The following is a 15,430-nucleotide window of genomic DNA, read 5'->3' on the forward strand; positions in this document are numbered from 1 at the left end:
CAGAACAGTTTTAAAGGTAGCTGGAAGGTGGTTACTGCCAGAAAGAAAACACAACAGAGGACGTTCCAGCAACTAGGAGGTACAATTGGCTAGCCTTAAAGTAAAAGTAGCAGTATGTGCTACTGGTGATGCACAACAGCTGAATCAACTGATGTGGCAGAAACAACTTGGGTGTTTCTGAGTTTGAGGGAAATAGGAAATTAAAATAATAGTAGTTTCAACTAAAAACAGAAAAATTACTCCCAACAAGGAGCTAATGATAGTAGAAGAATTTTACAGAGCTCAAGGAGCATTCCATCGCTTTGATACCATGTTAAGATTCAAGGCTACTTAGTAAAAGTATTGAAGTAACAATACAATAGAAAGAAAGATAATATATTACTTGCGTGAAGATTATTACATGAGAAAATACCAGTATATAGAGAGAGGAAAGTAAGAAATATATAGAGTACCTACTCAACTATTCTCTATAAACACACCCTTTAAACTAATAACCACTGTCTAATAATAATATCTCCACTCATATTTCAACAACCTCAGCACTTGGGAGCATGCCCGAAAAGATACCAGTACAAAATAGGCGAGGGCCACACTTCTTTATTCCCCCTTTCAGCAGCAAACTTATTCTTCCACAACAAAGAAAACTACTTAGAGACGTGAAGACGAATTTGCAGACCTCGAATCTTTCCGATAGTCGTACACGCCTATACCTTGTTTCTTTCCAAGTCGGCCAGCATCGACATACTGCACAAGAAGAGGGCATGGAGCATATTTGTTGTCACCAAGGCCAGCATGAAGAACCTTCATTATTGACAAGCACACGTCCAACCCAATGAAGTCTGCAAGTTGTAAAGGACCCATTGGATGGTTAGTGCCTAGCTTCATTCCAGTGTCAATGTCCTCTTTGGTTGCGACGCCAGTGTAGAGGGCGAAAAACGCTTCATTTATCATAGGCATAAGGATACGATTTACAATGAATCCTGAGAAGTCCCGGGAGGTTATTACTTTCTTGCCGAGCCTACATACGAAAAATGTAGTTAACTAGAAGAATCAGAGTTTGATTATGAATTCTTTTAAGATATCTTGGACCGGTAGGTGGCAAAAGAAATAACCTAAAGGGTCATGGGGGAAAGAAATTACAGAACACAATATAAACAAAAATTGCATGTATTTGTCAAAGCAAACAAGATGAGGCGCACAGATAATGAGCAGAATAAATTTCTTCAGCACATGAAAATGGGAAGATCGAGTCTTCATAAGAGCTTTGGCAGAGCATACAGAACATCATAGAAACGTTACTAGATGCTATTATTTCTTTAAATCAATATCAATCCACAGAAAATGCTTTATCAAGACATGCATGAAGCCGGGTGCTCAAAATTGTGGGGAATGGGAACATAAAAGCCTCGATGGGAATTTTACACATTGATGTGCAGAATTTACATATTTAAAGGGTGACAATGAAAGAGAGACAAGATGTTACATAAAATCAATCGCTTTAGAATTGGATAGGGGAATGAGTCAACAACCTTTCTGACAATGCTTTTGTAGCTGCGAATGTCTCATCCGAAGTTTGTGCACCTCGCACAATCTCAATCAATTTCATCACAGGAGGAGGATTGAAAAAATGCATTCCTATCACCTGAAAATGAATAAGGTGTAATTTCTTTTCACTATATTGTATATTATACATGAAGTTCCAATGTAGCATATAATATAATGACAAAAACAAAACACTATTTTCTCTACAGCATACGAACAAATCTTTATGGTAAATACATCCCCATTCTAAAATGATAAAATACAACACCAAAAAAGTAACCTGATGTGGCCTGCTGGTTGCAGCTCCTAGGCGAGTTATGGAAATGGAACTTGTGTTGGACGCGATAATTGCAGAACTCTTGGCAATCTTTTCTAATTGAAGTAATAATCTTTTCTTTATATCTTCAGATTCCACAATGGCTTCTATGATAAAATCAGCCTGATGGAAGTCTTCCAAATTTGATGTAAACCGCAGCCTTTGCAAAGCATCTGCACCTTCAGACTGTACATAAGGAGTACTTAAACTATTGCGGATCAAGGCATTTGAAGGACAAAAAGTTCTTAATTTTTCAAGAAATTAGACAAAAACATCACAATTAAATAGAAATCAATTTCGAACCCAAAAAAAAAAAATCCTAAATTGGTCTGTAAACTGATTATTTGAGTCTCAAGTCTTTGTTTATTAGTTGTTAGTACATAAATCTTCAAATTATGCTATCAATCGATTCATAAACATTGAAAAAGAAAAAGAAAGAAAAAATAATCCCACTCCGAACCACCAAAATTTAAATTAAGAGCTATCTCACGATTTAAAAGTTTAAGGACTAAGCACTAATCAGGACCAAAGTGACCATTCAACAGAACCATAAAATATTATCATTAACTACACACAAATTCTCTTAAAATAATTTATTTAACATAATCACCAACAAAAGGATAAAAATTAATGATAACCTGAGAGAGTTGAGCTTTGGAAACCAAACGAGCGATGGAGGCAGAGACGGAAGCAGAGGCTTTGGAAAGAGCAGGAGGATCGACATCGAAGAGGCAGACGTGTATGCCATTCATAGCAGCCACTTGCGCTATTCCCGAACCCATCTGCCCGCCGCCCACTACTCCGATTTGCTTCACCGATGACATTATTTTAATGTTTTCTTTTCCGAAGGCACTGCACGTTGTTCAGTTGGCGACGGAATGTCACTTTGTATCTCGATCATTTACTCATCGTTACCTTTGCGGAACAAAATTGAGTCATGGATAGGATAAGGACGCAGGCTTTGTCGCATTCATTGGTGTAGTTCGGTACCCAATAATTCCTATTGACCATTGTTTGTCCGCATTGGAAAAATTTGGCCCTGCACACGGATCGGATCGGATCGGATCGGATCGGATATAGATTTTTCACCTGTTTGAGCCTATTTACTCCTAAAATATTATCAATAATAGTTCTTTTGAATAACAAAAACAAAATAATAACACAAGATTTAAGTTTAATTATTCTAAGTTGAAGTATAACATAAAAAATTAAAAACAAAATATCATAAAATTCATAAATAACACACTAAAATTCATATCACATTAGGGTTTATTTTCTTAAACTATGCTATTTATATGTGATGTGCGGATATGCGGATTTGCGGATTGGATCCGCAGATATCACTGCCAAATCCGCAATCTGATCCGACCATAGTGCGGATCCGATCCGATGGCTCTGCGGATCGGATAATATCCGCAAAATTCGGATCGGATGCGGATAATTACCGCGGATATGCGGATATTATCCGATCCATGTGCAGCCCTACCTGATACTCAGAATGACCCCCAAAATTTTGTTGGCTCAATTAGAACCCCAAATTTATAATTGTGGCTCCAACTTGTCCCTGCGATCATCTCCGTCACCGGAATGTTGATCTAGCGTAATTGCATGACATGGTGGACACTACTTAAACGACGGCGCATTGGTTTCGCGTGCAAACCCTTTGGAAACCAACCACGTAGTGTAAGGATTTTCTTGATGTTTGGCAACTTATGATCGTCTTAGTGGAAAGAAAGAGTTTTAACCCACAAAAAACTGAAACGACGTGGTTTCCAAAAGGTTTGGGCGCGAAACCAATACGCCGTCGTTTAAGTAGTGTCCACCATGTTATGCAATTGCATCAAATCAGCATTCTGGTGACGAAGATGATTGCAGGGACAAGTTGGAGCCACAATTACAAATTTGGGGTTCTAATTGGGGCCAACGAAATTGTAGGGGTCATATCTGCCAACTTCTGCCAACTCTTAATTTTGCATCGTTCTATCGGTTTTTTTTTTTTTAAAATAAAAAAATTTATTTACTAATTTATGTAAAAGGAGAAAAAATCTTAATAGTACTTCGAAAAATAACAAAAATATAATTTTTGATACGTAATCTTTATTTTTGTGAAATTGATTAGCTATCTATTAATATTTTCTCTTTGTATGAACGGAAAAATCTATATAACATGTTAAACTGTTGATTTATCGGTTAAAAGCAATTCGGATTGACAATTTTTTTATTAGAAATTTCGTTATCTTTTGGAAATAATTGTTAGGACCGTTTAGTTTTTTTATTTTTTATTATCTCTTTTAAATATACTAGTTAAATTTATTATATAAAACTGAAAAATATTAGTAATTTTTAAATTGTTTTTACTTATAAAAATTAAATAAAGAATATTTTAATGATTAACGTATCACATAAGCATATTCCAAAGAGAGATCATTGACGAAGGGACTAACTAGACTCACAAAGTTAAATATCAAGGGATGAGAAGAGTATTTTTTTTATCGGTCCCGCTACGTTACCAAACAGCATATCTGCCAACTTCTGCCAACTCTTATTTATAATTGTGTTTCATGGAAGTGTCTTCTAGGATGTGTCTAATAAAAATGTCTTTTTTATGGTTGTGTTTAATAGAAGTGTCTTTATGGATATATTTTCTGGATGTGTCTCTTTATATATGTATTTAAAATATAATAATTAATTATTATTGGCAATAAGTTGGCAGATAATATGTTGGTACCCTATACTTTTCCTGTTTTTATTGGGGCCTCGTGGTCCTTCGAAGAAATGATCTCGTGCCGGGGATGGATATTCACCCTATGTAAAAGTCAATTTCATTCTTATGTATTTTTATGTCTAATATTATATCAACTTCATTCAAAATCTTCATCTTAAATTTAGACAAATAATTACTCCATAATTATTAATAAATTTTGAATAAATACATTTATCATTACTATTATGTGAGAAGTTATTTGATAACGCTACTGAATCAAACTTCTCATATCATTGTTTATGCGTTTGTTTTAAGCCATATAAAGATTTAACTAATTTACAAAATTTTTTTCATTTTCGAGTAGCCTTTCAATTACTCCATATAAATGTTTTTACTAAAATCTCTATCTAGAAAAACTGTTTTAATATTTATTTGATATATGTGAAACTTGTGAATGGATTCTATGCTAATGCTATAAGAGTTCTACTAAAATTCATTCTTGTCACATATGCATAGAGATCAAAATAGTCTATACCTTCTTTTTGTCTAAGGACTAATTTGGATAAACAACTTAATTAACTTTTTTTGGAAAAAGAACTTAAAACATAAGAATTTATATTGAAATCAATTTATAAATAAGTTATTTTTTGTTTGGATTTTTATCATAAAAATACTTATTTTAAAGTTATTTTAATAAATATAAGTGATAAAATAACTTTTGAGAAAAAAAAAAGTTAAATGCTCTTAAAAATTTTTTAGGAAGTTAAAAGCATATTTAAAAAAATGTACCAAACAACATTAATTTGACTTTTCATAAGTTAAAATCCCAAAAAAGTACCTTTTGAAACTTTTCAAATGGACTCTAAACCCCTTAGCCACTGACCTTACTTTAAAGATTTGCAGTAAATCGTCCGTGTTATACTTTCTTTTGAATACCCACTTACACTCTATAGAGTTTGATCATGGATGCAAATTAATTAAAATCCAAGTATTATTTGATAATATTGAATCCATTTTATCATTTTAATATTATAATTAAAATAATGTCATTTTTTGCTTCTATTTCAAGGTCATTTGAATGTTTGAGAATCATCTTCTATGTTCATCATAATAGGAATTTTGGTTGTTACAGAATTTTTAGTTCTTTCTATAAAAAGGATGATAACTTGAGAAGAAATAAAATTTGTCCAAATCTTTTTCTTTTCTTATTCTCAAATTCTTCCTTAATTCAATCAGTTCTTTTTTACTTAGACATTTATTATTTTGATAATTTATTTTTTGCAAAATATTAGTATCATTTTGGGAATATTTTGAGTTTAAAGTTAAACCATTGATAAATCTAATTTTAATAAATTTTTGCTCTCTTGATTCAACAATTATATTAGGCACTAAGTCTAATATTCTATATACTTTATAATTTTGAGCATATCCTATCTTTTATGACTTTTGTCCCCACTTTGGTTCTCTTTTGATAAAAAATTTGATAAAAAACTAAACACCCCATACTTTCAAATAATTCAAATGGTTGAAAGATCAAAAAGTCTTGTCTTGAAAAGTTCAAGGGTGGGAATAGTAAAAAAAAAAATCTCGGATACATTACAAAGAGAATCGGACCTTTGTATTTTCCTTTGATATTTCATTTCTATTTTCTGCATCTCCTTTGCTTTCATGTTACTTTCTTTTTCGCGGCAATATAATAGAATAGATATTGATGTGAACGTTACATAGTTCATGATGCAGAACTTTTTCAGTTCATCCAATTGGCTTGGCTCATACGAAAAAAGTATTGTTCAAAATTTACAATCTCAATGAATCCTTACCCAAATCTTTTTTGTAATACTCACATTATTGTTGTGAATATATATAATTAAGTTTTCTTCTTTTTTCATATTTTACAAAAAAAAAATCTTTCTATGTCTTGATAGTATCCTATTATGGATACGACATGCTATCAATAATGCCTCACCCCATAATTTGTAAGATAATTTTGTATTTAGTAACATTGAATTAACCATATCTACTAAGGTAAATTTTTTTTTTCACCAAACTATTTTGTTACAGAGTGTACAGAACAGAAGATTCATGTAAAATACTATATAATTTACAAAAATTATTAAATTCATTAGAAAAATATTATCTACCTTTATCACTATAAAGAACTTTTATTTTCTTTTCATGCACTATTTTTATTTTGGTTTAATTACTCTATTGGTCCCTATAATTTCACCAAATTTTTAATTAGGTTCCTATAATTTTTTTTCTTTTAGTTGGGTCCATGTACTGCTTTAATTTTGTAATTAAGCCCTTCCTAGTGTAAAAAATATTAGATTTAACTGAATATTTCTTTGCAAATTGAAGGTATTTATAATTAAAAACTTAATTAAATCTTTGACCTAATTAAAATATTATGTTAATTTTAACATTTTTGATATGAAAAGGACATAATTACAAAATTAAAAGCAGTGTAGGGACTCAATTGAAAGGGAAAAAAGTATATGGACCTAATTAAAAATTTGGTGAAACTATAAAGACCAACAGAGTAATTAAACCTTTTTATTTTATATTTTTTAAACATTTTAAAAGCTTCATCTTTATTTCTAGGTAAATACACATATGTAAATCTAGGAAAATGGATCCTCTCAATTGTTAAAAAAAATTGAGAATGTAAAGTGTGATCTTTAACCCTTTATTGTTCTCTCTCTCATTTTTATTCTTGGTCCCACTTATGAAACTAATGGTGAGAGATCACACTTTACTCCCTCAATTGTTAAAAAAATTGAGAGGATCCATTCCCGTAAATCTAGAACAATCACTAATAAAGGTTATAAAAAATATTTTCCTCCACTAGTAATATTGTCATTTAATTCACAAATATCACTATGAATCAATTCTACTAAATGTGTATAAAGATTTTTAATGGCCTAGAGAAGGGGGTTGAATCTATAGTCTCTTTTTATGCTTAGTAGAACAGATTCTGTAACTTTAGTTCTGCTATGTTTACGATATGAATTATGCAAAAGACAATTTTTTTTGTCTCATAACGAATGAAAAGAAAATAGAGCAGAAAAGAGAACACAGCCATATATCTTGGTTCAACCACCTTGTGCAATGTGGCCTATATCCAGTCTCCACCACAAGTTTGGTAGAATTTTCACTATCTTTACAAAGATTACAAACACCAATACCCTACAATTCTTCCTAATCCTATCCGGGATAAACCAAATTTTTAACCAAGTTTGATTTGGCTAGGTTCATTTTCTACACTCTCAAACTAAGTGCTCACCTAACTTAGCAAGCAAAAGCTCTCAGGTTCATGATTACAAAACAAAAATATATCAAAAGAGTTTTGACATAACAATGACTTTTCTCTTCAAGTTAACCTTCTTTGTATTTTCTCTCAAATGGCTTTTTCAAATACCTCACAAATCACCTTTTACCATGAGAAATCAAAGAAGGATAAATTGAGAAAGCAAGATATATTAGGTAACCTTATGAAGGAGAAGAAATATGATAGCTTAAAAGCTATGTGAAAACCATACTCTAGTACTCTCACTTGTTACCTTCCATCTTTGCGGAATGCTCCTTTTAGTGTAGGTGCATTGCTTCTAAAACTTCAAGTTGTGAAGGTGCTAGGTAGACTGAGATTATTGGATTTTCTCTCCTTACCTCAATTTTTGACTGATTATTTCTTTATATATGGGGTAATACTTCTAAAACTTGAGTTGGTAGGTAAAGTTAACTCTTGAACGTTGGACCAGATGAGTTCTTCTTCTCCCAGAAAATCAGATTCAGAAAATTAGAGTAGAGTGGCACAGAGGTGTTGGAAGATGGGCTACAACTACAACATGGTCATAATGCTTTCAAAAATCTTGCAAGATCAACACCCTTAATCTTAATCTTTGGCCCCAAGTTTAATTTCTAGCCTTTGATTTGAAACAGAAAAAGGTAAGCTCCAATTTTTTTTTTCTTTTCCGAATGATGGTGGTTGGGATATTATAGCTTCAACAAGCCATTTGACTTGTACAAAAATAGTAATATTGTAGCACTTCTTTTGCTTATGAACCACATGAGAGTTTTTATTTGACTATGCCTCCATTGATTTCACTTTTTTCTCGAAAGCTTAATTGATGAACTATTTTGTATTCATCAAAAGTTGAGTCACTTTTTCTTTGGTTTGCTTTGCCATTTTTGGTTATGGCTTCAGCAATAACATCAATGTTGCTTCATCTAGTGTTTGTTGAGTTACTGATCTTTTAAACCATTTGAGCTTCTCAAACAAAGAGTGACTTGGGCCTACAATAATAAAGCAAGCATCAAACAATTTGAGCTTTTAACCCAACCAAAAATATATGTTTGTCATCATCATTAAATTTATTTTTTTCTAAATTCAACAATCTCTCCTTTGATGACAAACATAATTTGTTAAGGAACTAAAGGGATTGAAATAGGCAAAGATTATAAACTTTCCTTTGTTGATACCACTTTAAATTGCATGAATAGCTCCTCCTTTCTTTTGTAATGATTGCTCCCCCTCAATGGGCTTTAGACAAAATACCTGAGCTGCAAAATTTCAAAACTACAACTAAAGAGTGTGCTATAAATGATTGTGAGTTACTTTAATAGATTCATCCATAAACATGCAACTAAAACTAATCAAAACATATGAATCAACCTCGAACGATAACTCATCAAACACATAAGAATAAAACAATTCTTCACTTTCTATCTATCCTATCTATCAATCCTTTACTCCTATTATCACTCCACCTTTTGTCATCAAGGAGGGTGAACAAATTAGACAGCCCTACAAAAGATAGGTTAGAGGTTAAAGAGTAGATTGTCATCAGAAAAGTATCAAAAAATTAGTTAAGTTATACAATCATCCAGAAAATAAAAGAACAGTTGTTAATACAAAATTGTCTCATAAATCTAGAGAAAATATAAATACAAAGCAATATATTCAATTAGAGACATTCCTAGACATCCAAGCCTTCATCCTCCAAGTCCAATGGCTTCTCATGATCCATCTGCACAGTTTCATCGTCATTCAGGTTGTCCACATATTTCAAGAGTATAACAACTCTATCTCTTGACTTGCGTAATGCATTTTCATTGCGAACAATAAGCTTCCTTTCTTGTTGGCTAGAAGAGATGGGTGATTGGATAGATTGACGAACTCTTGCAGAACATCTTTGACAACACCATTTAGAAGAGACATGTGGTCAGAAGAGGTTGATGTTCTAGTAGTTGAACAAGGAAGAATGTCTTCAAGCTCTTCTTCTTCATCAATGATCATCCTTTCAGATTGGATGGGTCCTTGTTTTGTTGCTTAACTACACCACATTCTTTAGGTAAGAGTTTCTATTTTTGAATGACTCATTGTTCAGATCAACACCAAAATATTAAAAAAAAAACAAGTTAAGAACATGTTGAACATGACCTCTCACGTGTATTGACTTACTCTATGTTTTCACTTTCTAACTTTAAATTGGTTATGCTCATCATCACCGACCCAATGTACCTCCTAATAGTTAGCTTACCTCTTCTCCTTTTCAACCCAGCTAACTTGTATTGATGTCAATTATTCAGTATATGCCATTAGTGCATCCTTGTGTGTAACCATAGTCTTCATGATGTAGACCCTCAGCTCCTCAAGCATTGTTAATATACTATTCTCTCAAATGACTCACAATTATTGTTTATGAGGTTATCCACATTCGACTACTCAGAAAACATTGATTTTGACAAAGTTGCCTACTCAAATTTTGACAAATACTTCTAAGAATTTGAATTGATTCTCTTCACATTGGCTATGGCATCATTAAACTCCTGATCGATGGTTACTTTGGCACATTGCCAAAAGGCTTCCTTTAACTATTTATCTTTCCACCTCTTGTTCAGATTTTCCCACATGTGCATGCAACAAAATTGATGTGTAATGGTACGGAATTAGAATACCACAACTGAACCGGCAAGTGCACCGGGTTGTACCAAGTAATACCTTAGGTGAGTGAGGGTCGATCACAGGAGGATTAATGGATCAAGCAATAATAGTTAATTGATTATTCTAATCAGACAATCAAAATTTAAGGTTTCAATAGCAAACAACATAAAAACAGAAAATTAAATAAGAGCAAACTAAAATTGGTTAAGAAAGAAATATGATAAAGATAGTTAAGGTGTCAGAGATATTTAAATTTCCATATTAACAATTCTTGTCTTCTACCTTAATCATGTAAAGATTCAATTCATAGCAAACATTAAGTGACTAGACTCCAATTCCTTGGTAATTTAATCCTCATCTAACTCAATCAACCGCCAATTCCTTGGTCACTTAATCTAATTAGAGGGTTTAAGTTCAAATTCTAGTTTATAAACCACACAAAATCCTGAGAACCCAAAAATAAGATGATGATATGTCACGTATCACGTTAAATCTAGATAATTAGAGAATTATGAGGAATTGATTTCAAGCTATAATTCCAGTGATATAACTTTTTCAAGATTCAAAAGGAATTCAAATAGAAAAAGAGTTATCTTCTAATATACTATAATCCCTAAGATGAAGAACGAAATCAATCCTTGAATATAAATCAATACATTAATCAAAGAGTAGAGGAAAAAATAATATTAATCCATCAAGAAATAGAGCTCCTAACCTTAACAATGAAGGTTTAGTTCCTCATAGTGAAAATAAACCCTAGCAGAGAAAAGTTGTAAGAAGTGCGGAATAAAAATTAGGAGAAGAAAGGAGAAGAGAGGGAAGGAGAGAGGCCTAGGTCAAGATGCCTTCTCCTTTTATATTTAATCCTAATTAAAGTAAAAAAATATTTTTTAAAACCTAAAAATATATTTTCTTAGTTTAAAAGTGATAAAAAAATCAAATCACATCAAGAGATTTGGTGCAGAATCACGTGGGGACCATTCTAACTCGCGCTACTGGTGCCAAACTTTAGCTTCTGCTATTTGGCGCCGGGTGGATAGCAACGAATTCTGGGTTCTGGTGCCAAACTTGAGATTCTGTTATTTGGCACCGGGACTCCCGCATAGAATGGTGATGTTGGACGCGGTTTGGCGCCAAATGCCAATGTCGCGGCGTTTGGCGCCATGATGCCAGAGAAAAAGTGTAGACTATTATATATTGTTTGAACCTCTGTAGCTCAAGTTATACTCGTTAAAATGTGAAGACGTCAGGGTTGACAGCATCCACAAATTCTCTTTGTACTTGTCTTTAATTCTTAGTTCTTCCTTGTTCTTTTGCTTCTCTTTTCCTAACATTTTCCTACAAAAATCATGAAACCAAGGTGATCAAAGCAATATCTAATTTAAGTGCCAAAACTCTCCATAATTAAGTATTATGCATTTATTTCTTATATAAAAAGCATAGAAAAACACAACATGATGCGCATGCATCACAACACCAAACTTAAACTTTGCTTGTTCTCAAGCAAACAAAGAATCATGCAATATAAATTGACAATCCAAGGTGAAAAGAATAGCAATTTAATGTTCATGGTTGGTTAGTTTACTATGCATAAAACACTCACAAAAGAATTTCAAATGATTGATGATTTTATCTTGATCACTTTATGAAATCATTTCTTATATTCCTTCCTTGAAACAAGCTTTTCATTTGTTTCACATTTTAGCTTCTTGGGTGCTTTGTACCATTTGTTTTTATTGCTTCGACTCTAAATGCTTTATTTTCAAGTATTACCACCTGATACATAAGCACCACAAGCATATAACTAGATAACTCTTTAAGCTTTGTGATGAGCGGATAATTTATATGCTTTTTGGCATTGTTTTTACATAGTTTTCAGTATAATTTAGTTAGTTTTTAGTATATTTTTATTAGTTTTTAAATAAAAATTAAATTTCTGGACTTTACTATGAGTTTGTGTATTTTTCTGTGATTTCAGGTATTTTTTGGCTGAAATTGAGGGACTTGAGCAAAAATCAGATTCAGAGGTTGAAGAAGGACTGCAGATGCTGCTGGATTCTGACCTCCCTGCACTCAAAGTGGATTTTATGGAGCTACAAAACTCCAAATAGTGCACTCTCAATTGCGTTGGAAAGTAGACATCCAGGGCTTTCCAGAAATATATAATAGTCCATACTTTGCTCAAGTTCAGACAACTCAAACTGGCGTTCAACGCCAGTTCTATGCTGCATTCTGGAGTTAAACGCCAGAAACAGGTTGCAAAGTGGAGTTAAACGCCAGAAACAGGTTACAAACTGGCATTCAATTCTAAGAGAAGCAGAGAGGATGGGATGTAGCCATTGACAACGGTGATGCCCTACATAAAGCTTGCCATGGAAAGGAGTAGGAATGATTGGATCAAGACAGCAGGAAAGCAGAGGTTCAGAAGAACGAAAGGCATCTCTATACGCTTATCTGAAATTCTCACCAATGAATTACATAAGTATCTCTATCCTAGTTTATATTTCAATTATGTTTTAATTATCAAATCTCCATAACTATCTGAATCCGCCTGACTGAGATTTATAAGGTGATCATAGCTTGCTTCAAGCCGACAATCTCCGTGGGATCGACCCTTACTCACGTAAGGTTTATTACTTGGACGACCCAGTGCACTTGCTGGTTAGTTGTGCGGAATTGTGACAAAGTGTGATTCACGTTTGAGAGCACCAAGCCATTGGCGCCATTGTTGAAGATCACGATTTCGCATACCAAGTTTTTGGCGCCGTTGCCGGAGATTGTTCGAGTTTGGACAACTGACGGTTCTTCTTGTTGCTCAGATTAGGTAATTTTATTTTAATTTTAAGCTTTTTATTTCTTATTTTCGAAAAATACAAAATTTTTTTTCTTTTTCGTTTTTCCCAAAATAATTTTCGAAAAAACCAAAATTTTTTTTTATAAAATCATAAAATCAAAAATATTTTTGTGTTTCTTGTTTGAGTCTAGAGTCAAGTTTTAAGTTTGGTGTCAATTGCATCTTTATTTTCGAAAATTTCATGCATTGCATTCTTCATGATCTTCAAGTTGTTCTTGGCCAGTCTTCTATTTTGATCTTCATATTTTCTTGTTTTGTGTCTTTTCTTGTTTTTCATATGCATTCTTGAAACATTAATGTCTAAAGAAAAAAAAGTTTTAAGTTTAGTGTCTTGCATGTCTTCTTTTCTTGAAAATTTTTCAAAAATAAGTTCTTGGTGTTCATCTTGACATTCAAAGTGTTCTTGGTGTTCATCTTGACATTCATAGTGTTCTTGCATGCATCACATGTTTTGATCCAAAATTTTCATGCATTGAGTCTTTTTGATGTTTTTTTCTTTCATCATTAAAAATTCAAAAAATAAAAAAAATATCTTTCCCTTATTCTATCATAAAATTTCGAAAATTTGGGTTGACTTTTTCAAAAATTTTTCAAAATTAGTTGTTTCTTATGAGTCAAATCAAATTTTCATTTTAAAAACTCTATCTTTTTCAAATCTTTTTCAAAAAATCAAATCTTTTTCATTTTTCTTTCATAATTTTCGAAAATTTCAAATTGATTTTCAAAAATCTTTTTCTTATTTCTATTTCATATTTTCGAATTTAATACTAACAATTAATGTGATTGATTCAAAAATATTAAGTTGTTACTTGCCTATTAAGAAAGGTTCAATCTTTAAATTTTAAAATCATATCTTTTAGTTTCTTGTTAGTCAAGTAATTAACTTTAATTTTCAAAATCAAATTTTTTTAAATTTCTTTTTCAAATCTTTTTCAAAATAAATTTCAATCACATCTTTTTCGAAATCAATTTCAAAATCTTTTCTAACTTCTTATCTTTTCAAATTTGATCTTCAAATCTTTTTCAATTAACCATTTAACTTTTTGATTGATTCTTATCTTTTTCAAAACTACCTAACTAATTCTCTCTCTCTAATTTTCGAAAATTCCTTCCCTCTTTTTCAAAATTCCCTTTTTTTTTAACTAATTGTTTTAATTTTTAATTTAATTTGATTTCAATTTTAATTTTTGAAATTTAACTTTAAATTTTATTTTTTGTTGAGGCTGATCCTGAACCTGAAAAGACTCTGAAGAGGAAGCTAAGGGAAGCTAAAGCACAACTCTCTGGAGAAAATCTTACAGAAATTTTCGAAAAAGAAGGAGACATGGCCGAAAATAATAACAATGCAAGGAAGATGCTTGGTGGCTTTACTGCACCAAATTCCAATTTACATGGAAGAAGCATCTCAATTCCTGCCATTGGAGCAAACAACTTTGAGTTTAAACCTCAATTAGTTTCTCTGATGCAACAGAACTGCAAGTTTCATGGACTTCCATCCGAAGATCCTTTTCAGTTCTTAACTGAATTCTTGCAGATCTGTGATACTGTTAAGACCAATGGGGTTGATCCCGAGGTCTACAGGCTTATGCTTTTCCCATTTGCTGTAAGAGACAGAGCTAGAATATGGTTGGATTCTCAACCTAAAGATAGCCTGAACTCTTGGGATAAGCTGGTCACGGCCTTCTTAGCCAAGTTCTTTCCTCCTCAAAAGCTTAGCAAGCTTAGAGTAGATGTTCAAACCTTCAAACAAAAGAAAGGTGAGTCCCTATATGAAGCTTGGGAGATATACAAGGAACTGACCAAAAAGTGTCCTTCTGACATGCTTTCAGAATGGACCATCCTGGATATATTCTATGATGGTCTGTCTGAGCTATCAAAGATGTCACTGGACCATTCTGCAAGTGGATCCATTCACCTAAAGAAAACGCCTACAGAAGCTCAAGAACTCATTGACATGGTTGCAAATAACCAGTTCATGTACACTTCTGATAGGAATCCTGTGAGTAATGGGACGCCTCAGAGGAAGGGAGTTCTTGAAATTGATACTCTGAATGCCATATTGGCTCAGAA

At 32.5% G+C, this 15,430-nt stretch overlaps 1 protein-coding gene across 1 annotated transcript; it reads right to left on the reverse strand.

Annotated features, from left to right (window-relative positions):
- LOC107630230 (3-hydroxybutyryl-CoA dehydrogenase) lies at positions 358–2,882 on the reverse strand. Its single transcript, XM_016333317.2, has 4 exons — positions 2,497–2,882; positions 1,823–2,044; positions 1,530–1,642; positions 358–1,018 (listed from the first exon to the last, which is right to left on the reverse strand). The coding sequence occupies exons 1-4, from the start codon at positions 2,680–2,682 to the stop codon at positions 649–651; spliced, it is 891 nt and encodes a 296-aa protein (XP_016188803.1). The 5' UTR covers positions 2,683–2,882; the 3' UTR covers positions 358–648.

This window comes from Arachis ipaensis, chromosome B03 (assembly GCF_000816755.2).
Source record: "Arachis ipaensis cultivar K30076 chromosome B03, Araip1.1, whole genome shotgun sequence".
Lineage (NCBI taxonomy): Eukaryota > Viridiplantae > Streptophyta > Magnoliopsida > Fabales > Fabaceae > Arachis > Arachis ipaensis.